The sequence below is a fragment of the Phyllostomus discolor genome, chromosome 12 (genome assembly GCF_004126475.2).
Source record: "Phyllostomus discolor isolate MPI-MPIP mPhyDis1 chromosome 12, mPhyDis1.pri.v3, whole genome shotgun sequence".
Classification (NCBI taxonomy): Eukaryota; Metazoa; Chordata; class Mammalia; order Chiroptera; family Phyllostomidae; genus Phyllostomus; species Phyllostomus discolor.
Genome location: NC_040914.2, coordinates 8,931,587 through 8,956,086, shown reverse-complemented (window position 1 = coordinate 8,956,086; position 24,500 = coordinate 8,931,587). Strand labels below are relative to the sequence as shown.

The window sequence follows — 24,500 nt, the reverse complement described above, 5'->3', positions numbered from 1 at the left end:
TGCGCGCGTGCTTCTCTGGATGCTGTGTATCTGTGTGGGGATTGTCTTAATGTGTCACTTTGCATGTCCCTGTGTTCTGAGGTGTGACATGTGAAGGGGTCTTTCCTATTTGTGTGTCTCTATTGGCCTCCTGTTATTCTACCCACTATGCGTGTGAATTTGGGTGTGGTCTCAGTTGTCCAGTTTCTGTAATTCTGACTGGATTAAAGCAGGAATTATTTATTACAAGTTGTTTATTATTTATTGTGTGATGGACCCAAAAACCTGAGTTTAAATCCTGATGGCCTTTCACTGGCTGTGGAACCTTGAGCAAATAACTAAACTTCCCTGGACCTCAATTTTCCCATCTGCAAAATGGGTTGTTGTGAATGGAGTTGTTTGGAGGATTAAGAGAGTTACTTAATGTAAAGTACCTACACTTGTGCCTGGCACAAAGGCAATATATTGTGTTTATGGTGATGCTGCTGCTGCTAACGATGATGATGACAACGATGATGACCTGTTCTGGTTGCTGGGGATGCAATGGTAAACAAAGCCAAGTCTTTGCTCATGGTCTTGGTAGGGATTGGCTGGATGCCTATCAGTGGCTGGGCATGTAACTACATAACGGGGGTATCTGTTTTGCATGAGGTGTAGGATATTCCTGGCTGTGTTGTCAGTGCAGTGATTCGTTGTGTGCCTATGTTTGTGTTTATAGGTGATTGCATGTGCTGTGCGTGTGATTCTCTGATTGTGTGGGTGTAAATGCAAGATTGCCTTGAGCACATGTTGTAAGGACACATTTGACATATTCTTTCATTTCTGACTCTGAGGTGCTGGGAACATATCTGTATCTGGGGCCTTGAGAACCCCTTTCTCAGCTGCTCCTTTCCATGCCCTACAGGTGGCACTGGGAGGTTGACTCCTTCCAGACTGAGCCTCAGTTTCTCCCCAATGCAGGTGGTGGGCCGAATGGCTTTGGGAGAAACACCACGGTGAAAGAGAAGGTGGGAAGAGATAGGTGAGACTAGGGAGAGGCTGAGAAATGAAGCATGATGGGGAGCACAGGACAATGTGGATGTTTGTCCATCCACTCCATTAGCTTTGGCTGAGCCCCCGCAATGAGTGACCGCAGGACCTCTGGCAGGCATTGGTTCAAGGTCTAGGGGAAAGTAGAAAGAATTAGAGTGAAGATCCTCCAGCAATGTTGTTGCTGTCCCAGGGTGGCTCATCTGTCTCCAGGAGGGACTCAGCAGCAGTTCCAAGTGATGAAGACTCAGCAGTGGACAGGGACAGAGAGGGCTCTGCCCCTCCCCAGTCCTTCCTGAGGTCTGATTTGTCCAGATGAAAAAGGCTGTGGGGGAGAGGCTCCTCCCAGGCCCAGGGCACCTGCATGAATCATTTTCTTATCATCTAATAGGATAATGACACAGCTGCTCTCTCTAATCATTATTTTTGACCCCAACCAGGCCAAACTCCCACAGCATGCTATGTGGGAGTCAGGAAATACCCGGGAGTCCCCATCCTTGGTCTTCCCTTCCCCAGAACTGCCCCCCACCCCACCCATGCAGTGTCCTGGCTTTCAGCCCCTCCCCTCTTTTGCTTTTCTTTTTGCCCTTCTCTTTTTCCCTTGTCTGTCCTTTCTTCTCCCTCTGGGCCTGTCTTTATCTCTTTGTTCATCACTATCTGTGTTTTATGTCTCTCCTGTCTCTTTACATCTTGATTCTCTGTCCCTGGGTGTCAATTTTCTCACTTGTAAAATAGGGATTATAATAATAATCCAATCTCTTAAAGGCGTTATGAGGAAGACACGAGATAATTATGTAAAATGCTTAGCACAGACCTGGGCCACAGTAAACTCCATACGAGAGAGCTCTATTATTATTTTCAATATTTAATCTCTCCATTGGTATTTATGCTTTGCTTTTGGTCTCCACGTGAGTTTCAAGTCTCATCCCACTGTTTCTTTTGCAGACAGCACCCTGCCCCTGGCTTCCTTTTAGGGAGGGGGAAAGGGTATTCTGAGGCCAGAGCTTCTCCTAAGCTTCTTCCTTGTCATCTCTAGTCAAGCTCTACTTCTAGAGTTCCTTAGAAGCCAGAACTATTGCCTAGGGGCAAGCCGGGCTCCAACCCCATAAATAGCCACATAAAATACTAAACTTCAAATCTGTCATCCCTGGGCAGGCCAGTGACTCTTGGGACCCAGGAGTCCCCGTCCCTAGACCCCAGCCTTTCAGGTTCCCAGTTCCCTCCTTGAAGATCCAGGAGTCCAAGAGCTCAGCCTCCTCCTCCTCCTTCAGTCAGACCCAGAAGTCTAGGGCCCCAGTTACTCCTCCTCCGAGTCCTCAGTTCTCTCCTCCCTCGGGCACCTGGCTTCTTCCTTCAGGACCAAGCAGTCAGGAGTCTCAAGGCCCCATCCTTCTTTAGGACCCAAGGTCAGGTCAGCAACAGCCCAAGTAAGTACAGCCAGAAGACCCAGGGGTTACCCCTCCTCAGTCGAACACGCTCTCAACTACTTCCGGCGTTCTGTTTTTTCCTAAGGCGGGTCTTCCTCCTGCAGAGTCTAGCTTTGATAAGCTACTCAGGACGTCAGTCACTATCATTCAATGAATAAACACTTTGCTTCCTACTAGCTTGGGCCACTCAGGGTGCCCTGCTTAGTAGGCGGGGCCCTTGCCCTAAGTCGGAGAAAGATAGGCTCTCGAAAACCCCAGTCCCCGCCCATTCCTTCGTTCTACCAATAGGCGGGCACCTGGCGGGTGGGAATCCCGGTGGGTTCGGCGGAAGCTGAGATCCTCTGGCGAGCGAAAAGGCTCTGCCGGTGCGGTCGGGAAAGACCTTTCCAGCACGTCCAGTATTGGGATTCTTAACGAAGCTCGGATGGGAAACGGTGGGCTTGGTGAGACTTGAGGCGGACCAGGGAGCTTAGCCGGGCTACCGCCCGTTTTGTTTTGTTGGAGAAACCGAATCCCGCATGCACTCTCAGCTAGTCATTCGTTCATTTCATCCTCCCACCCAAAACCTGATTCTTGTTTGCATCTACCTGCCCTGCCCACATTAATTCCCTCACTGATTTCCTCGTATAACCCCTCACACTCACTTATTCACACCTTCATCCACCCATTACTTAAACATTTCCTGAGGCTTCCGGTGTGCCGGGGTGAGTCAGGCCTGGGTCAGATGGGAGGATAGCCACACTCATTGATAGGCAGGGATATACAGAGGCAGGGGAGTCCGGAAGAGTCATTTTTTGGGTTTGGTGAGTCAGGAAAGTGTTTCCAGAGAAGGAGCCATTGGAGTTAAAGGGAATGATGAGGCCATCCCTGAGATGGGGACAGGAAAGAGCATGTTGGTGATGATGGCTGTTTGGGCAGAGATGAATAAGGGGTCCTATGAGCTGGACAAGGGGAACCATCATTCACACCAATGGGTCTGGATCTTCAGGGAGAGTTCTGGGCTATGGCTCCCTCCCCATCACAGGACCTGACTCAAGCCACTGGTTGGGTGAATGAGGGCCTCTGAGGTGAGGGTCCTCTTCTCCCCCTCCCTTCAGGAAACTGCTTTCTTGTGTTTCTCATCTTCCGTCTCCCCCTCTCTTCCTTCCCTGGCAGTATAAAACGTTCCATCTTTTCTAAACACACACACACAAACATTGCATCAAGTTCTGTTGGATTAGCTTTCATCCCTTTTACAGCTAAAGACTTGTGGTATCCACCTGCTCAATCCATTACCTTCCACTCCCTCCTTAATCCTCCACATCAGGCTGTGCACCTTCTATGACCCTGCAGGGACTCTGTATAAGGTCACCGAGGACCCACCCACTCATTGCTGAGGCCTGATGATAACATTTGGGTTCTCATCTGACATAGATCACTCCCTCCCGCCTAACATTCATTCCCTTTGCTCCATGTTCTTTTCTTTCTTGATCTTGCCTCTGCAGCTACTCCTTAGAACCTTCCCTGGCTCAACTTTCACTGCCTGCTCTTTACTGGGGGGCCATGGTCCTCAGAGCTCTCTGTGTCTGTGCTAGCCCTTTGCCCATCCCACCTGCCCCCTCTTCCTAGAAAGGTTCTTCTAGTCCCTCAGCTGCAATCAGCACCCAGCCCACTCTCCTGGCCTCCTGCATGTCCCCGTGGATGTCTAAGACCGTTGATCTTTCCATGTGCACCCCCCCCTCCCCCCACACACCTGAGCTTCCTCCCAGTAGAGATAGCCTGTCTACCTATTGCCCTGGCCAGACTTGAGTATCATTGTCCCCTTACTCTCCTGTCACCTCTGCTCCACCCTTAAGTCCTATTCATTCAACCTAAGTTACAGCTCTGGGTTCTGCTCCACCCCCTACTCCCACTCCCTACCCTCTGCCCCTGCTCAGGCCTTGTTTTCCCTGGCTCCATCCTTGCCCTTTTCAGCCTGTCCCTTAGTGTCACAGGCTCTTCAGTGCTGCCAATCACATCCCTGCTCAAAGCCCATCTGTGGCCCTTCACTGCCTTTCAGTTATAGTCCAAATTGCAATCCAGGCCCTTCAGGATTTGCTCTTATTGACCATTCTGGGTCCCTCAGGCCACTCCCCACTTTGCACCTAAACTTCTCTCCATGCCAGAGGCCTTGATCATGGGTCACTGGCTCTAACCACCTTGTATGTTTCTTTTGCTTATCCCTTAAAGTCAAACTAGGATCACCTCCTCTGTGAAGCCCTCCCTGACTACTATAGGTGTAGCCCTTGTAGGAGCTGTGTCTGCATCAGTCTCACATCCTCCTTGAGTCCCTTGAGGGCAGACCCTGGATTGAAACCATCTCTGCTTCAAACTCAGGGCTCATAAAAGGGTGAGGAAACAGTCTTTGTTGAGGGACTGAGTGGCACAGCTGGGCAGAGCTGGGGCCTCCAGAATTTTGGGTGAATAGTTTGTTTCTGGTGTCCTGTTAGCTTGTTCCAGTTATCTAGGGGATAACAGTTATTTGGGTTTCCTTCTGGTGGGTGCTGGGGTTGAGTTGATAAAAGGGAGTAGCTGGGAACCAGGAGTCCTCTGATGCTCTACCTGGATTAAGTCTGTGGGGAAGTCTGTGTGTTTTAGGGAGTCCAGTCCCTCTGCACCCAAGAATCCAGGCCCACAGGCCCCTTCCTCTCCAGGACTCCAGGTTGGGCCCCCAGCCTTCAACCCTCCAGTCCCAGGTTTCTCATTCCCAGCAGCTGAGTGTGATGCTGCCCCGTGAGGGACAAACCCGCCCTGTCCCCGTTTGCAAGAGGCCAAACTAATTAAATACTTTTATTTACAAACAAAAACAAGCCAAGGGCAAGTGGGGTCAGGCCTTGCCCCTGCGGCCGTTGCAGTAGCAGTAGAAGGCAATGGTGGAGTGCAGGTCCAGAGGTCTCAAGAGACTGGTTTCTCCCCAATCCCCCAGTCCAGGGTCTCACCTCCCAGCCTCCCCCTTATCATCCCCAACTTAAGGCACAGCTGGCTATCTCCCACGTCCCAGGTAGGGAGGGGCCAGGGGCTCTCTGCAGGGTCCCCTCCCTCCTCCCCTCCTCCTGAAGCAATATTCACAATACACTATGAGGCCGATGCAGATGTAAACAGGAGGCCTTTAGTGTCGCCGCCTCTCACCCCCAACCCCCACATACTGGGTGGCCTGGCTCTGACCTGAGGCTCAGACCCCCGCGGCGGTGCCAGGCGGAGTGAGGATCTGGCGGATACGTTCCACACAAAGCGTAGCCGCCTGGCGCGTCTCCCGGCACAGGGACCCCAGGCTCAGGAAGCCGTGCGGCAGGTCCTCCACCACGCGCAGCGTCACAGGCTTGTCGAGGCTGCGCAGCCGCCGCGCAAACATGACCGAGTCGTCCAGTATGGGGTCCAGCGCGCACGCCTGCAGGACAGTGGGGGTGAGGCACAGGAACAATGCGCAGAAAACAAGGGTGGGGTAAAACACGTGGAGAAAGGGGCAGACAGAAGAGGGAGACGGGGTGGGGGGGGTTGTAGAATGTTTAACGGGGTTCCCTGCTTGGCTTTTTCCTTCCCCCAGGACCCACTGTAGCTTCCCTTTCCCTGACTCTGCAAGCCCTGCGGCTGCCCCTCAGTCGCATGATGCTCAACAAGACTGCAAAAGAAAATGGCAGCCCTGAATCCCTTGCGTTCTCCCACTGCCAGGCATTCCTGGTGGCACACCTCTCCCCTGGGGGCCACCCTTTCCTGGGAGCTTTCTTCCCCAGGTGCATCTGCATCCCACCCACCCCTCTTTGCTGGTCCCTGCCTAGCGCTTACCACAATGTGCACAGGTGGCAGGCCCTGCAGCATGCTGTCAGGTGCCAGTAGCGGTGACATGAAGGGGTTCTTGGCAATGGGTGACGAGTACAGGGGCATCCGTGTGGGGCCTTGGCTGGAGCGCCTTGGGTGGAAGCCCCGAGGGAAGGAGGCACCAATGCCCTGACCTCTGTCCTGGGTGCTCAGCTCATCCTGGGCCTCAGTCTCTTCTGGTGTATCGTCAGGCCGGAATAAGAAGTTGACGTCTGAGGGTGTGGAGGGGCCAAGTGTCTCTGCTGACAGTGACAGCTCAGGGGTGCCTGATGTCTCGGAGCTGCCCCTGAGGCTCAGGTCATGCAGCTTCAGGTCCTTGAGGGGGTCCGTGCCCTGTGGGTCCCCAGGCTGGGCCAGAGCTGCCTCAGAGACGCTGCGTCGAATTGGCTCTGTGAGAGGAGCAAGGTCAGGGGCTAGCTGGGCAGCAGGTCAGCCCCTCTGTGTCATGGGTGTGTGGGTGGCAGGGAAGGTCACAGGCCTCTAGAAGAGGGGCTGTGTCCTAGGGCTGTGGAGACCTGGAGTGTTCCCTCCAGACATCTCCTTGGGGACAGGTGGGAGCTCCACGCATTCAAGCTGCAACTCCAAGGGGCAGGTGGAAAGTCTCGTGGTCCTGGAGGTGAAGCTGTGTTCTAGTGGAGGTGTGTGTGTGTGTGTGTGGTGCCTGGGAAAGTTAAAAACAGGTCACTTTACCTCTGGGAGTCTCTGTTTCCTCTTTTGCACAAAGGGGATAAAAATAGTCCTTACCTCATAGGAAGTGCTGACGATTCAGAGGGATAAGATATTGGATTAGGTCCAACTGTTCTATTACCAGGTCGGGCACCCTGTTCCAGCAGCCTCCTGGCCCAGCCTGAGACCCAGCCATCTTTTTACAGCTATTTGACACACAGGGTATGAGTGGATCAAAGTGGAGTAGGGAGCAGGCCCCAGGGTTTGAAAGGAGACTAAGAAGGGAGCAAAAAAGTATTTTGGGGGCACATTAGATTCCCAGGGGTCCCACACCTATAGCCACATAGACCTATTCCCAACATGGGCCTTTTGTTCTTCAGTTTTTTCTCTTCCTGTTGAGTGACCAGGAAAGCAAGCACCCAACTGATGCTACAGATGTGCTCCGGCCCACGTGGTGTGCCCACCTTGGCCTCAGCTCCACTAATTTTATTAGACCCACACTTTTTACCACTAGGGCCAAGATCCTCTATTTTTGTTGTTTTTTTTTTTTTTTTCATTTATCATTACAAATCCATGAAGGCAAATGCAAGATATGAGAATAACTGCATTAAGTCTGTGAGCCGGGGGTCACTGGAACAGAACTGTTGACTAGAATCATGGCATACAGCCAGTAAGGGAAGCTGGCATCCCCTAAGAGTACCTACTGTGTGCCAGGTATTGTGCTGGGTACTTGGCATGAATGGGTGTAAGCAGTCCTTATGACAACCTTATAAGGCGGGCACTCTCATTGTGTCCATTTCATAGAGGAGCAAAGCAAGGCTCACAGATGTCATTACTTGCCCATGTCACCCAGCAAGTACCTGGTGCAGCAAGGGCTAGACGGCTGTGAGTGCAGGGGCTCTAGGGACTGCGCCCGTCACCTTTGTAAGTAAAGTCCCAGCGCTCACTGGTCTGTGTGCCTACCATTCAAATTCCTTTTGTTTTTATGTGCATTTATTTGCATCCATTTGAATACTCTAAAACTTAATTTAAAACAAAACAACTAATTGGAATAATTTTCTGAGTACTCATACACTTTTGAAAATGCCATTTCTGTTACTCAGAAAATACTGTTGATTTTCAAGAGAGTGAAAATAAGTTGAGTTGGTTGTAGTTTAAAATCCTTAAAACTAAAATGTTAAGGAAAAGTGGGGAAAATCCTGGATGGAAGTGGTTTTCGGCTGCCTGAAGGTCCTGCAACCCGCCCAAGGCTTGGAAACTTCCCAAGGTCCATTTGGTTTGCTAATCTCTTTGCCCCAGCCTCACAGGTTAGCTCCTGCAGCAGGGATATTACCCCTAAGTGCCGCTTAAAACTCTGGAACCCTGGCAGGGCAGCTCAGTTGGTCAGAGTGTTGTCCCAATACACCACGGTTGCAGGTTCAATCCCCAGTCATGGCACATAGGAGAATCAACCAATGAAGGCATAAATAAGTGGGATGACAAATTGATGTTTCTTGCTCTAAAATCAATAAATTAAAATAAAATTCTGGAAAGAATTTAAGAGGGCTGAACTCCCACCTGAGGACCCACCTGGGGCAGACCTTTGAGTTGTTTACTGGGGTGTCTTTCTGGAAAAGGCTGTTTGAAGAGTTAAATCCTATAGTCTCTGGGACTGAGATGACCTGGGGGGACCTGAAGTCCTTGAATTTTCAGGATGTGGACTGTCATGGAAAACCAAAGCTTTGCAGTAGGGACCAGGATTAGAAATGGGGCAGAACCAGGAATCCAGTGATGTCTGCTGCCCTGAGTGCCCCTGGGCACAGCCACCTTCCTGTGTCAGGACTTTGGTGTGCCAGATTGTCCCCCCTGGGCATCCTGGGTGGGTGTGTGGGGAGGGCTTCACTCACCTGCCATGGGCTCTGAGTTAGGGTGGGGCTTGTGCCTACTCAGCTCCAGGAAGGAGTTGAGCCACGAGGAGGCTCCTAGGCGGAGGTCCCGGAGGAGCAGGGCTGTGTCCCGCCGAACCAGCCCCATCAAGCCCAGTGCCTTCTGGTCTGAGTCGGCGTGGTCCTCTGTCTCCCCACCTGTGGAGTGTGTGTTGTGGGGGGTGCTGGGCTGGTCTCTTCTCTTTCTAGGCCCATTATCAACACCCAGAGCCTCAGGTATCTATGCCCCCAAGGACCCAAGAATAGCTCATCGCTTCAGTAGGAGTCTTAGGTTTCTCTCCTCAGCCCTTCTGCCTCAGACCCAGGACACTGGGCTCTACCCCTGTCCCTGTAGGCCCCAGGCACCCTGGCTCCCCAGGTCCCAGCTCTGAGGCAGTGGGCCTTACCAGCATAGGCACTGACACACTTGGAAAGCACGCTGAGGGGCAGCAGGGGGTCCATGAGGCTCAGAAGGCGAGAGGGAGAGGCGGTGGGCTGCAGCATCGTGGCTGGGTAGGCGGCCATGATGCCGTCTGGCACCCGCACCCCATAGGCTGCAGCCCGAAGGGAGACAGTGAAGCACAGGTTCCCGCCGGCGCTGTCCCCTGCGAGGCATATCCGCTCACCCGTTGAGCCTGTTTTGGAGGGGGGCTTGGTCACGCCTGGCAGGGAGGAAATCCAGCCCTGGGCTGGGAGCCCTGGGCTCTTAGAGGTGGGATGTGCAGGCCCCAACCCCATGGTCTAGCCAACCGCAAGTTTAGAGACTGGTAAACTGAGGCAGGGATTTGGACCCATTTGAAGGATAGTGGCCAGAGAACTGGACTGACTAAAGATATGGAGAGGCCCAGAGATCAGGAAGATCTGGGGAAGCTTGGGAGGCTGGAAGCAAGGAGGATGGACGAGACTGCAGGGAGAGGAAGAGGCATTCGAGGCCAGGGAATGGAAGCCAGGGGCTCAGGCTAGCAAGGGACCATGGGCCCTGTGGCATGGGGCACAGTACCACCCTGCTCTGTACCTCCCAAGATGTCAGAAGTGGAAGGTCAGAGGAGTTAGAACAATGGGCTGGAGACATCAGAGGGGAACAGGAGAAGGAAAGAAAAGGTCAAAGGAGACTAGGGGGGACAGTGGGGGGGTAATGGTGTGTACAGGTTGGAGATGGGGAGCAGGAGACAGAGGAGGAAATGGTTGATGGAAGGCTGCTGGGTGGGGCAACTGGGAGAGAGTGCTGAGGCAGAGATGGAGGAGTGGGGCGGGGTGGGGGGAAGCCAGGTGGCAGAGGGCTAGGTGGTAGGAGATGGAAGGGGAGGCAGGGGGTGAAGACGAGACTTGAGAAACAAGGTGACTGGCTCCCCTGCAGTGAGGTCTGGGGGCTGAAGCAAGCTGGGGCAGGGACAGGGCTGGGCTCACCGAGGAGGGCACAGTGCTTGATGGCCCAGCAGTAGGCGTAGAAGCACTCCTCCAGCGCTCGGGGGAAGGGGGCCTCTGGGGCCAGGGAGTAGTCGATGGAGAGGATGGGGACACCCAGCTCCTGGGCCCAGGTCTTGAGGTAAGGCTCGTGGGACTTGGAGGTCTGGGCCACAAAGCCACCGCCGTGGAAGTGCACGACCAGGGATGGAGAACGAGGGGCCTGCTGGGGGCGTGACCGAAGCTCCAGGCTCCTAGGACCCTCAGACTTCACCAGGCTGCTGAGCTCCTCACTGTCCTGGGGGTGAGGGAGGAGGAGGGTGACACTGGGGCCGCCTGCTTGAGCCTTCCCCACGAAGGGTATGTGCTCAGAGACACTGGAGGGGGGCAGGTGTGAGCAGTGAGTCACAAAGGCACGGAGGGAAGAAGGGAGGGCATCTGGGAAAAGGTGGGTGCTGGGGAGGGGGCTGCCTTTGCCCCTTGCTCTGTACCTGTTCCTGGCTGAGCCAGGGGCCCTACCTGTCCTTCACGCAGGTCATAAGAGATGAGCCTGACGAGGACTGGCCCAGGGCCCGTGTGGGCCGAGGGGGGTGCGATGGTGACCGTGAGTTTGGGGTCAGCAGTCAGTGGCATTTCAAAGGCCTCTGGTGGCAGGCTGAGCAAGCGGCTTACCCTCACGGTGGCTGATGCCATATTTGCTAGAGACTGGGTGGAGGGAACAGAAGGAGCGCTGGGGAGGGGCAGCGTAAGGCCCCAGTTTTTCCCTTATGTACCGTCCCTGGGTCTGGAGCCCTGTGGAGACCTGATGTGGCCTGGGATGGGTCTCTGGGCCTCAGTGTCCCCAGGTTAGACCCTCATCACGCCCCATACTCACCGATAGCACCTCGATCTCAGTGATATTCCAAAAGGCTTTCCAGAAGTGCACGTCTAGGTTCTGAATGATCCGCTCAAACTCAGCCCCACGCAGCTCTGGGTCAATGGCAAAGCGACCACTGGTGAAGAGGGAGCTGGCGGTCACACCTGGGGGTCAGGAGGGTGTCAGGGAGCCCAGGCAGATCAGGCTGTGGGGTCAGGGACAGGGAGGAGGGATGGGAGGGCAGGGGTGGTGCAGGCAGGGCCCAGCTGGTTGGGGCTCACCGATGCCGGTTTCGTTGCGTTTGTAGTGTTCCCCAAAGGACACCAGCCCGATGGAGATGGTCTGCAGGAATGGCCTGATGGCGGGCGTGAACTGTGGAGAGAGGCCTCTGTATCACCCACCACCCAGGAGAAGGACCAGGGGCATGCAGGGGCGAGGGGCAGATATCAGGAGTGAGGGACAGGTGTCATTCAGCAGACATTTACTGAGCTACCTCTGTATGCCAGGCACTGCTCTAGGCACACACTATATAATGTCAAGTAATGACTAATGCTTTGAAGAGACAGTTGGTGGAGAGAACACAGAATGACTAGGGGTCAGGCTACTTAGAGGAGGGGGCCTGAGGGACCCAAATGAAGTGAGGGAAGGCTGCTCTTTGCAGAGGGCACAGCAAGTACAAAGCTTTGAGGTGGGCCTGGCCATGGATAAGCAACCAGGGGCCAACGTGGCTGGAGCAGAGGGCAGGGGAGGAGGAGCAGAGGTGAGGTCAGAGAAGCAAAGTGGGCTCACGTAGGGCCTGAGGAATTCAGACTTATTCCAGATGGGGGGTGTGGAGCCACTGGAGGATTTTAAGCGGGGTGTAAAATGATGCAGGAATTTCCTAAATGTCAGCGAGGAACAGAGATAAGGCAAGAACAGCAATGGGGATCAGTTACAAGTCAATAGGGGGACACATGGGAGATGGTCAAAGATAGGGCCAGAGATCTTGAGGCAAAAAGACAGCCAAGGAGGGAGACAGCATCTGAGAGAGGAGCCACACAGCCCAGGAAAGACAGACAATGGGGAGATGAGATCAGAGGGGGAAAAAAGCCACAGGAGGTGGGCCGGGGCCAGCAGGGGTCTTCTGTTCATTTGGCAAATACGGTCCTAGGTCCTTCTGTGTGCTAGGCACTGGGCTGAGCCAGACCCAGACAAGAAAGGCCTCTGCTCTCTCAGGACTGCCATTTTATAGTGGGCGGGGGGGAGCTGTCCTGCAACACAGCACAGCTGGGTCCCCAGAGTAGCTGTCAGGCATGGCCCCACCCTGGCCAGGGGTCCCAGTGGGCCAGAGAGCAGAGGGGTGCCTGGCCATTGTGGCTGATGCTGGCTCAGGTGTCCCCAGGATCTCTCTCCCGTGACTTGAAGGTCACAGCCAGGACACAGGAGCTGGCTGGCCCAGCTGGACTGACCAGTATTTGTGGTTTCATCTTAGATGAGGGGATATTCCCAGGGACACCCAAGCTGGGTCACTGAAGAGAGGCTGCCCTGCAGGGAAATGGGGGATGGTGTGGGGGGGTGGAGGCTGAGAGACTGTCAAGCATGACTATCACTGAGGTAGGGGGAGGTCCTGAGAGGTTCTGAAGGGGGCTGCAGGGCCAGACAGCCCCAAATACTCCTGGTGGGGTTTCCCGATATGGCTGGGCACTAGGGGATCTGGCACCAACCCCAGAGAGGGGCAATTTAGCCTCTGCTCTGAGCCTGGTCCCCCAAGGGCCACCCAATTTTGAGTCTCCAAACTACTTTCCTATGACTCTGAAGGCCTCTGGCTGCATCTGTCTAGGGCAGAGACGAGCTGTGTCTCCTCAAGGGTGATTGGGGGTAAGCAGAGGGTAGGAGGCCTGCAGTGGGCAGGAGCCAGGGCCCTTGTTCAGGGTGGAGTAGGGCTGAGACCAGGTTTTCCTCAATGTCACCAACTCAGATCCGCTCCCTGGCCCTCCCCTCAGCCTGAAGAGCCTGATTCTGCAGTTCCCTAGGTGAGTCACAAAGCCCAGGCAGAGCTGGGTCCAGCTGAGCAGCTCTAGGGACCCCTCCCCTTCAACCTCTGCTCCTCCCTCCCAGGCCTCCAGTGGGGATGACTAAATGGGCCTTTGAGAATAATACTGTCCTCCTGGGGGTTCTCGTGTGATTTCAGGGGCCAGACAGGTAACATAAAAAGGTGAATGGGCCTTGGCTGGCATAGCTCAGTGGATTGATCGCAGGTTTGATTCCTAGTCAGGGCACATGCCTGGGTTGCAGGCCACGGCCCCCAGCAACTGCCCATTGATGTTTCTTTCTTTCTCTCTCTCTCTCTCTCTCCCTCCCTTCCCTCTCTCTAAAAAAAAAATCTTAAAAACAAACAAACAAACAAACAAACAAAAAAGGGTGAATGGACTCCTGAGCGTAGGACTATAGAGAGCAGTGGGGAGCCTGGTGTAAAATGCTATGCAAATTAAAGATTTCCTGCTCCCTGGTGGATCTGGCCTGGTGGGGGGCAGGGTCACATTTCTGAGGTCCCTGTGTAGCTCTGTCTGAGCCCCAGACAGCTTTCCCTTTCTGTATCTGCAGTTTTCTGAATCCATGACCCTTGTGGTTATTCTGCTATACTATTGGGCCAGGTTAGGGACCACCAGGTGCCTTCAGTGTGGGCTCAGGGCAGGGCAGGGGCTCACCTGAAAGCCCAGGCAGCGGCCATAGAAACAGCCCTTGTGCAGAGTGACATACTCGCGCAGGAAGTCCGTGGTGAGCTCCTCATCACCCTCGAAGAAGAGGCCCCCTGGCCGGCTGGTGGCCAGCAGGCGCTGGGCATAGTAGGCCAGAGCACGGAGCTGGGTGAGGGCGGCCAGGTAGGCCTCGAGTTCAGCCAGGTTGTGGCTGGTGCGGAAGAAGATGCTGCGGCGGTTGGAGGCCACATAGCGTGATTTGTGCAGCAGATGTGCCAGGCAGCAGCGAGCTGTGTGCACCAGGCTGCGGTACCCGTTGGCCGGAGTCTCTGCATCCAGGTCAAAGAGGTGCGCCATGCCCAGCAGGCTGCCCAGGGCTGGCTCCAGCCCCAGTGCCTGCTCCCGAACACCCGCAAAGACGGCTGTCAGTCTCCGTGCTGTCTCCCCAGGGCCCTGGCTTGAGAAGAAGGCCATGTTGTCCTCTGCCAGAGTCACCAGCGACTGTGTCATCATGCGTAAATCCATGCTGTGCATGAGCCTCGAGGCTGCAAGTAGGTGGAGAGGCTTATTAAGCAGGGCTGGATCATCCCTTGCTCAGCTGGGGCCCTGGTCTCTATCCCCTGCCTCTCTCAGACTGAGGCATCAGAATCTGGTCTCTTCCTTTAGACCCAATGGTGGAGGCTAGAGCCTCATCCCCTTTTCCTTAGGAGTTCAAGTACCCATGAGTTCAGGTACCCAGATCCTTTCTTCCCCCTCAGGAGCCCAGAGTTCAAACCCTCAGCCCATTCTCCCCAGGTGTCCCTGGTCTCCCCTATTGGTTCCCTCACTCCAGCATCTCCTATACCCAGGAGTCTTCCTACCTGTTTTCCTGTCTTTCAGGGACCCAAAAGTCCATTTACTGTTCTGGGCCCAGGACTCCTTCTAGGTTCTGAGGAGTCTGGATTCCAGTTGGTCCCCCCTGTTAGGACCCAGGAGTCTAGGCCTCCATCCCACCTCCTTCTCAGGCCCCAGGCATTGCCCATAGGCCCTTCCCCTCCAACAATATTTGGGAGAGTTCATCCCTCAGCCCACCACTCCCATCCACCTGGTGGTGTCGCAGGACCCTGGTCCCAAGCCCAATTCTCTTCCTGAACCCAGGAGTTCATCACTCTAGCCTTACTTAAAACTGAAGAGTCACTCTTGCCCCTTCCTGGCCCCTCAAGTCTGGCTGTGGAACCCCCTCCAAATTCCAGCTCCCATCCTGTTCTTCTGTGTAGTCCCAAAACGGTCTCACTCTTCTCCCAGGTGGGTCTCCCGGCCTTCCGGCTTGTCCACTTGGCTTAGATTGCACAGGCCAGGTCTGCTCTCTGGCCTGGAATAGCAGTACTCATTCATAATCATCGCTGCCTCTGACCTTGAGCTCACTCTGTGCCAGACCATGTTGAGAGCTTTCTGTGCGTTTGTTCATTTGTCCTTGATAACTCTCTGAGACCCAGACAGACTGCCTTGGTTCATGCTTCAGCTATTAGTGGTAGCATCCCATTATACAGGAGAAACTGAGGCACAGAGGTGTTAAGGAAGGAGCTGAAGTCTGCATTAAAAGCGGTAGAGTAGAATTCAAACCCAGGTCCAGAGTCCTGTCTCTCTCCCAGGGCTCTGGAGCCTGGGCCTCTAGCTCTGACCCTCGGAAACTGGATTCCCCACATTAAGGGTCCCCCTTGCCCTTTGCTCAAGAGACTCTTCCGTTCTACAGCCCACTCAGCACCTTGTCTGGCTCCTGGGTTGTTGGTCCCCTGCTCCTCTAGAGCGTAACCCCTCCTTTCTAGGCCCTGGGGTTTGGCAGTAGCCATTCCTGTCTCTCAGGGCCATTCCTATTTCTTAGCTGCTGGGCACTCACCCCTCTAGGCCTCTTCAGAGTCCTCCCCAGGCTAGGACTGCTGGACAGTGGGACTGTGGCTTGTGCCAGTAGCAGCCTGGGGCAATAAACCCGGGGAGGGGCCTAGCCTGCTCAGGGTGTGGCCACTGATCCACCTCCCTCCTACCCACAAGGGACAGTGAGAACCACGTGCTGTAAACAGAGCTGGAGCCCAATTCCCTGGCCCCCTGCCTGCGCCCAGCCCCAGTTCAATTCTGCTTTAGAACCCCAGGCCCCCAGCTCCTCCTCCCTCAGACCCAGGAGTCTTAGCCCCAGTTCTGAACAAACTGTCCCCTCTCACCCAGCCAGGCTGCTCTCCCTCTCTCCGGCATGGATTCAGGGAGCAAGGGTCCCGTGATCTCTGCTCCCGCTGCCTGCCACCCCCCCTCCCCCGCCCCAGGCTGGCCCTGGCACAGTTGGCTCCAGCTGTTAGGGAAAGAAAGAGGGTAGCTAGCCCTGCCTGTCCCTCCTGGGAGGACAAAAGCAGATTAAGGGCAGTGCCAAGCTCAGCTAGGGGCCTGAGCCACAGGCCTACCTACCGTGTGGTGTTCTCACACTGGGTATCCTGTACCTGCCACTTACCCTTCGCATCCCATCCTGCTGTGACTGTTCTCTCCTCCTCACATATGGGGAAAGCAAGGCTGAGAGACACTTCACCTGTGTTAATCCACATGCTTCTTACCTGGCCAGCTCTTTCTTGCCCTTCAGTCCTCAGCTTGTCTCCTTGAGGAGGCAATCCCTAACTGCTCATCCCTGTAGGAGGTTTGCCCCAGCACTATTTTCTGCCATCATGCTTAAGTTGTTCTTTCCAGAATTTTACACATTTGTGATTACACATTTGTTTGTTTACATGTTTATTATTTGTTTCCCCCTGGGGGCAGAACCAGGCTTCATAGAGTCATGAAGCTTATTACAACATGAAACTTATGTGTGGATGTGGGGCTATTTAGGAAAAACAATACAAAATCACAAATACAAAATTAGGTGCAGGGCCTTGCAAGGGACCAGTGCAAATGAGAGGCCCTGAGGCTTCAGTGTCATTTGCTTGGCCGAGGGTGAGTCCTCCTGTTTCTCCCCCTAAAATGCCATCCTCCTGAGGGCAGACCCATCAGTGGGCCTAGCACATAGTAGGTGCTCAGCGAATACTTGAAGGAAGGAAGGAAAGCCTGAAGAGTCACAGTGAGGGACAGAAGGGGATGCATGGGAGCACAGGAGAGGACCACCCCTCCCTAGGGCAGACAAGGTGGACAGAGGCCTCTGGAGGGAGCTCTAAGCTTGGTGGCTGTGACAGTGGAACACCAGCCCAAGCTACTCACCCAGTGATCCTGGATCAGCCCGGTTTCCTCATCTGGAAAATGCACTAGGCCATCCTGTCTGCCCCCTGGGCAGCGTTTTCTATAGCTGTCTGCTCAGTGGTTCTCATGCGGCCTCACCAATGTGTATACTGGGTTATTTTCCTCTGTGGCACGCATTGCTGTCTAACATACCATAGACGGACTATTTATGTCTTTGCTCTTTGTCTCCCTCATTAATTTATAGGCTCCCTGATGGCAGGGACTTTGTTTTATTGCTGTTCCTGAACCCCTTGCACAGTGCCTGGCGCACAGCCAGCATGTGGTATTTGTTGCCTAATAGACTGTGGTTTCCTACTTTATAAAGCCATTGTTATTTACTTCCCATCTAGGCAGTAGGGCTCTTTATTGAGGAGGACAGAAGAGACCTGGACAGAACAAGTAACTTGCACAAAGCACTGGGGAAGAGGCTGGATAACAGGCCCTCATGACTCCGAGGGCCCTGCCCTTCGCCCTAGTCTAGGTGGCTCCCTGGGGGCTAGGCCGGCTGGAGCTGGCAGGAAGGGATGCTGAGATTGCCAGAAACTTGTCAAGAATCCCAGGCAGAGGGCACTGGGGCATAGGCAGGCCCACCAGGGCCATGGGCAGGGACTGGGGCAGAGGTAGGGCTGAGGGGTCCTGCAGTCCGGGCACTAGCCCTTTGCCCCACAGAGCACTGACATCTGATTCAGGCCTGGACTTTGGCCCCTGGGGATGGATCAGGGCAATGTGGAAGGAAGTAGGGGGAAGATGAAGGGCGAGGTCTGGGGCCTGGGAGGGGTAAGGGCTTCTGAAGGGGAATGCCGGGGTACAAGTGCAGGAAGGGACCGGTGAGTGTAGCCTGTTTGTTCTCTGAGTGTTCCCACAGAAGAGCCAACAGCACTCTGAGGTCCGATGGTAGTGTGCTGGGTACTGATCTCTTTATGTGCTCTCTGTGAAGTAACTCATTTCATCTTCCCCAGGATGCATGAGGTGGGGACTATTACCACCCCTTTTGGGAGATGAGAAAACAGACCCAGACAGGTGACATGCTGCCCAGGGTCACAGAACCAGCAAGGATGGTATATCTGGGGGTTGCTCTTCTGTCAGGTCTCAGCTGTGTGCTCTCTTGGTTGTCAGGTGTGAGTGTGTCTGAGGCTCACATGCATGTATGGACACACTCAGGTTTGGGTCATGGCCAGTGTTTGACCCAGCTTGTGTGTGTATGTGGGGGTATGTTGACATTTTTTCTTCATCTGTGCATTTTTCTGTTTCTTGGTATATCTGAAGGCATGTTTTTATGCATGTGCCATGGCCTATGTGTGTGTGCTTCTCAGACTGTGAGTGTATCTGCCTCTGTCTGTCTTGGCCTGTGAGGTTCTGTGGGCATGTGTTTGTGTGAGTATAAATGCATGTACTGAGATTTGTGCATATCCTGGTGTGTGTATGTGTGGCATAAGTATGCATGTCTCCTCATTTGCTCAAGCCAGAAACCAGAGTATCATCCCACCCACCTCCTATCCCCATCCAGCCCATCATGAAGCCCTGTCTACCCTGCCCCTAGAAACCTCTAGAACCTGATCCACCCCACCCCCACTGCTCCCTTATCTGGATGATTGTAACAGCTTTTTAGTGTCTCTGATTTTGTCCTTTTCAGTCTGTTTTACACAGCAGTCCCAGGATCCTTCTAAAACATAAATCTGGCCACACATTCCCAGCCTTTCAACAGCACCAACCTTGTTCTCAGCATAAAGCCCCACATCCTAGCCATGGCCTTCTAAAACCAGGAACCATCTGGGCCCCCACCCACCCAGCCTTCTTTCTCTCTCCCCTTCCTCGATGAACTCCCGCTGTGCTGTAATGTGCTACTTCCTTGGGCCTCAAGGTCTCTGCCCATTCTATCCCCTTGGCCCTCCCTGACCCTTTGCTGAGCAGTCAACACTTGCTCATCCTTGGGCCCAATGTTACCTCCTAGGAAAACCTCCCACTTATGTTTTCTCAGGGATTTCCCTCTTGTATTCATCACAGTTTATAATTATATCTGGTCACCGAGAGCCCAGGCCTGGCACAAATAAGTGTTCAGTGAATGTCTGCCGAACAAATTTGTGCACACAGCAGTTTTGAGCTCACACTCTCCCTGCCCTCAGGAGGCTGGAGATGGCCATTTCTCTGCCCTCACTAGCCAAAAAGGAAGCCCAGGTGACCTTGCTCCCTCAGGGCTTCAGTGTCATGAACTGGGAAATAAGGTGATCATGATGACACTAGCGTCATTGGATTACTGGCAAGATTGAAATTGATGGCAAGGACTGCACTAGCAAGCCTGGATGCCCTTGGGGCAGGGGCGGGGTCTGATTCACCCATCTGAGACCTGGCACCAGGACAAATGAGGCAGATCTTAGAGCTTGGGGGAATGAGCCTGTGTGAGAAGGTGGGCCAATGGATTTGTGAAGACTGGCTCAGCCCTGTGCAGGAAGCCCTGCCCATGAGGATTCTGACTCCTCATGACAATCCTAAGTGAGCATGTTGTCATGTTCACTTTATTGTCCCAGTGTTACAGTTCATGCATTCCTTTACTTGTTAATTCAATAAATATTTGAGTGCCTATGTGCTTGACATAGCAGGCTCTGGAAATATGGGGTAAACAAGGCTGATACAGCCCCACTCTTAGGTAGCTTGCTGTCTCATGAGGGGTGACCTCCACTCCTTCTGAGAGTTTGCTGTGTGCCAGCACCAAACACACTGCATTCCCTCAAACCTCACAACAGTCCCAGGAGTCAGGCACTTTAATCATGTCCATTTTATAGCTCAAAAAGCTGAGGCAGGGGAGGGAGCCTGTTGCCCATAGCCTGAGGAACCAGGTCTCCAATGCCCATGTACTTAACCATGTGTGTAATGCCTCTGGGCACTCTGTTGGCTTGTGATGCAGACTCGCTGTGTGACAGTGAATGCACGTGGGCACCGGTCTGAGCCTATCTGACCCTGCATGTGCATCACAGCCAGTTCCAGTTCTGTCCTTGACAGGGATGTACAGTGCAGCCTGTGGCAGGGAGAACAATTGAGTTTGGAGTTGCTGGGGCTTAGGAGCTATGTCATTTTCTTTTCTGCACAGGAACTTCCCACAAGCTCTCACTTGGGTTGACAAATACTCAAAACTGAGCAAGGGCTTAATGCCAGCCCCTGCCTGAGGCTTGCAGCATCTCCGCTGGACTGCCAGTCCCATCTCCTGAGGGAGGGGTGGTGACGGAAGCCAACCCAGGAACCCCCTACTCCTAGAAGTTAGGTCCCGGGGAGTGGGGCTGAAGCACGTGGACTGACAGGGATGAATGGACTGAATGAAGGATGGGAGCACTGATCTGTTTTGAGCTGTAATGGCCCCCTGGCTTTCCCCACCTTAGAGCACCCCTTCCTCCTACCTTTCTCTGACTCACCTCTAAACTTCCTCTTTGGGCAACAGCTTATAAACCTCTTCCTTACTATCCTCTCAAGAGTGCCTGTGACGGGAAAAGCGGTGCTTGAACCATTTCCCAGGTGGGAAGCAATGAGAGCAGGCTCTGCCTAAGGTCACACAGCGAGTAGGGAGCCAGAGTGGCAACGCTGGTCCAGAAGACTCGCATTCCGGACTCTTTTCCCAAGACAGTAGTGGGGCGTCCGGTATTCTCTAGGCTGGGGGGAAATTCCGCTCTCACGTCATCCTCGCATCCCCCCGCAGGGCGGCAATGGGCCAATCCAAGGACTCCCCTACTTCTCGAGGTGGTGGGTGGGTCCACTTAGTCCCCCGGTTCCTCTCAGGATGTCTGAGGTTCCTTCCGGGCTGTTGCCCACCCCCACGTGCTCACCTTTGGCCTTGACTTTTCGCCACCGCCGGCGGCTACGGCACTTGGATCCCTCTTTGTCCTCCTTCGAGGCTGGGGCCCCAGAGGCCCCGGCGGGCCCGGTTTCCCCCGCTGACTCCATCAATTCTCCTCAGTTCCCAGCGCGGGAACCAATTGCAGCCTTCATGCTCCGCGGGGAGGGCTAATCTTGTTTACACAACACCGGGCGCCTACTACCCAATCAGGGGGTTGCTCCACTCTGGGTCCCACCCCTTGGATAATCTGAATCTCACTCCACCGCCGGGTCCCGCCCTCAACCGCCAAGGCCTAAGGTTGGCACCGCCCCTTCCATGCCAAAGGACCCAAGACAGACAAAAATGCAGCCCTGGAGGCTGTGAAGAGCGTCCATCAGGCAGGACTAGTGGGGAATCCCACAGTGGCCATCCTGGCTCGGAAGCCTTGATTTGATCACTTGTTGGTTCTCAGCCTTGTTTTCCCACTCACCTTCCCACGTAGGAATCCCCTAGAACGCCAACCTGCCCGCCCGCTGGAGGGGAGACCGGGGCGCCGCTGAGCCTCTGCCTGGGGGGCAGGGGAGCCGGCCAGGTTCTTAGGCAATTCAAAGCCGGGGCGGGGCGCCAGCACCGGAGGTGTGGCTCTGCCTGCTAGTCGTTGGAGGAGGAAGCCCAGGTTTCTCCATTCTCCGCACCTCTCTCCACCTCCTAGTTCTCTTTAATGCCCTGTTTCTCGCCGTTCTTTTTTCTGCCTTGTCTGCCCCGGAGAATGAGGGGAGGGGCAAGGAGAATACTCGGCGCCTGCGTACTAGCCCCGCGTCGCAGGCCCACCGGAGGGGAGGAGCGGTGGCGGAAGCAGTGTAGTGAGCCTGGGAAAAGGCGGGAAACAGAGGGAGCTCGAGGCTCCCGCATGGACACACAGCGGCCACACGGGCTCTTCAAGAAAGGCTTCCTGGTCTCCCCCTTAGTTTGGGGAGGGCGTCCCTTGATACAGTTTCTGGTGGCTAGAGAAATAACTCATCCTCAGCACTGGGAAAAGACCTGGAACCCTCTCTTTTCATCCTGCCCCTCCTTCCCACCCTCCCAAGGCCTACAAGCATCCTTAGCACCAGGGGACACCAATTCCCTCTCCTCAGCCCTGAGAGACAGGTCAGCCTTTCCGGGAGCGCGGGGCCTCTGGGCTGGGCCGCCATTGTGGCCCCTTGGATTCGTCTTACAGCACCCTCAGCTTCCAGAGTGGGGCTGCATGTTTTTCACCCTTCCACCACTTCAGCAAGGAACCTTTCATTGCAGGGAGAACACTTGACGCCCATTTGCAGCCTAGAGAAGGGGGATGGGAGCTGGAGCCCACACCCCAGGGCACTGCTTCCTGCTTCGGAGGAGGGGAGGAAGGGATGGCTGGTGGCCCTTTCATCCTCCGCTCCTGCCACCCCAGCCCTCCCTTCCTCTAGCTCCTATCTTGCTTGGGGACTTTGGTGGATCCCACGGCCCCTCTTGTAGCACACAGGCCTCTGAAGGCCTGGCTGGACTGGGACTTCCTTGAGGGGACAGCCTGGGGAGGGGAGCAAGTGTTATGCCGCAGAGGGCTGACCCGGAGAGCCTCAAGGACTGCGAAGGCACAGATTTCGGCCTAGCTGGGATGGAATCGCCTCAAGGGTAAGGGGCCATGTTCAGCCTGTGTCTCCCGTGTACACCGCAGTGTGTGCCCTGGAACTGTGCTCAGTGGGTTTGGGGAGGGATGGATGAATAGTGAGTGGCAGGGAGGTGGGTTCCTCTGTGTTCTGGCCCTGGCTCAGAATCCTTTCCCACTTTGATTTATCCCAAATCCTTCGAAGAGAGGCAGCCTGGTGCCTGTGAAGAAGTCAGACCTTGGCTTTGGATCCAGGACTGCCCACCCCCTACTGCCCCCCCTCCTGTCAGATCCTTTAGATCTCAAGGCCTTGGTTTTCTCATCTATCAAATAGGGCTGTTGGTCCTCATTTAGCAGGACTGCTGAGAGATCACCTGAGCTAACCTGACATATTCGTATCTCTCAGTACGTAATAACTGTCCCTGGGAGACTCCTGTGCCTTCAGGCTCAACTCACCTGTGTCCCAGTAGTCTCTGTTTTTTCCTTGGGTTGATGTCCCAGCACTTCCTGACATCACTTCATAACCAGGTTTCCCCTCGAAGTCCAGCTTTGTTCCCTGGGTCACTGTTCCACCCCTCATGGCTGGTGAATCGGTCTCATATGGACACCCCAAATCTGATTCTGAGTCAACATCTGTGACCCATTTAAGAAATGTCTTCCAATCCGAGACTGGTTGCTGTAGGGATAGTCTGTGAAGTTTTGATAGAAACCCATACCCAATCGAAGATCCCTGCTGGGATTTGGCTGTAGCTGTTTCCTGGGCTATAGGGTCTGACTGTCCTGGCTTCTCTTGGGACAAAGATTCAGTTTGGGCCAGAGGTGTTGATCCAGCTTCTTTCTGAGCTAGAGGTGGCTCTACTGGGCCAGGTGCTGGCCAGGCTACATGTCCCTCTCCCAATTCTGACTCCTGTTCAGTTCTAGATTCTTTTTCTGGCCCAGCTCTCTGCTGTGAGGCAGCTTCCTGTTGAGTGAAGGACACCCTTTGGATGGGAGGCGATTGCTGTGGCGCAGGCTCCTGTGGGGCAAGAAGTTCCTGCTGTGAAGCAGATTTTTGTTGGACTCTAGCTTCCTGCTGGGATTCAGCTTCATGTTGGGCAAGGGGCTCCTGCTGAGCGAGGGGTCTTTGCTGGGAAGCAGCCTCCTGTTGGGTATTGGGTCCCTGTTGGGTCTTAGGTGCTGGCTGTGCTGTGAGTGTCTTTTCTGGGTCAGGCTCTGGCTGGGTGATAGGTGTCTGGGGTGGCTCAGGTTCCCAGTCAGGCCCAGTTACTGACTTAGAACCTGGCTCCACTGTTGTTATTTCCCTCATGGGAGATGCGGATCTCCCAGGCTTCATCCTTCTGGCCTCCCACCCAGGCCTCTTGTGTCACAGATGCCTCATTGATTCCTCATGATGACAACTTCCTTTGGGTTCCAATCCTTTACCCTGGCATTCCTGGCAGTGGACAAGTGGGCTGACCACTGGTGGCCCCCACTCCTGTGCCAAGTGAGGCTCTCCTGTGCCTCCAGCGGTGTGAGGATGGATTAGAAACAGGAGGCGGCTGTGTGCCCAGCACTCTTCTACCAGAGGGGAGGGGCTTGCCCTCTTGTGTCATAAATAGGGCCCCACCCCACTCACCGCTCAGTTAAAAAAATTTTTTTTTTCTCCTCATAAGGCAACATCCCAACTTAGTCCTCTGGGCTGACAGAAGCCAGATTCTGGATGAGTGTTCCTCCCCTGGCCCCTGCACTTCTTCTGATGTTTGAGGGAAGGATCAGAGGGGAAGGCTATTTCTATACTGTTGTAATAGTCTTTTCCTCTTTATTCATTTTTTCAAATGGTTGCTGGTTTAATTACCTTATATTATTGCTTTATAATTTCACTTCCATTTTGTTACAGCTTGAAGCCCTTTTCAATGGCATTTGAGATCTTCTATATCATCTCTCTTGCCCTGGACCTATGGTTCTGCATATACCATGTCTTCTGTACTAGTTTGGAAACTCAGAGGACAATGACCCTTGATGATAACAATCATGAATCCTAAAGGTGTTCTACATGCTAGGAAATGACCAGTTTTTTAAACCTA

At 54.2% G+C, this 24,500-nt stretch overlaps 3 protein-coding genes across 9 annotated transcripts in view; 2 read left to right on the top strand and 1 right to left on the bottom strand.

The window, feature by feature from the left end:
• Positions 1-24,500, top strand: part of LOC118497666 (carcinoembryonic antigen-related cell adhesion molecule 21-like) — an 834,765-nt gene that overhangs the window by 560,300 nt on the left and 249,965 nt on the right. The gene's annotated exons all lie outside the window — the stretch shown is intronic.
• The window catches only part of LOC118497667 (carcinoembryonic antigen-related cell adhesion molecule 1-like), a 746,496-nt gene that overhangs the window by 477,226 nt on the left and 244,770 nt on the right, over positions 1-24,500 (top strand). The window lies entirely within an intron of this gene.
• LIPE (lipase E, hormone sensitive type) lies at positions 5,541-23,991 on the bottom strand. 7 transcript variants are annotated; one of them, XM_028530364.2, is made up of 11 exons: positions 21,298-21,549; positions 20,818-21,023; positions 13,787-14,322; positions 11,381-11,471; positions 11,118-11,263; positions 10,763-10,948; positions 10,247-10,541; positions 9,247-9,474; positions 8,822-8,998; positions 6,237-6,658; positions 5,541-5,841 (listed from the first exon to the last, which is right to left on the bottom strand). In XM_028530364.2, the coding sequence occupies exons 2-11, from the start codon at positions 20,933-20,935 to the stop codon at positions 5,626-5,628; spliced, it is 2,415 nt and encodes an 804-aa protein (XP_028386165.1). In that variant the 5' UTR covers positions 20,936-21,023; positions 21,298-21,549; the 3' UTR covers positions 5,541-5,625. The 7 variants fall into 7 exon arrangements, with proteins under 7 accessions (XP_028386165.1, XP_028386164.1, XP_028386166.1 ...); XM_028530363.2 differs by lacking the exons at positions 20,818-21,023; positions 21,298-21,549 and adding an exon at positions 22,894-23,991; XM_028530365.2 differs by lacking the exon at positions 20,818-21,023.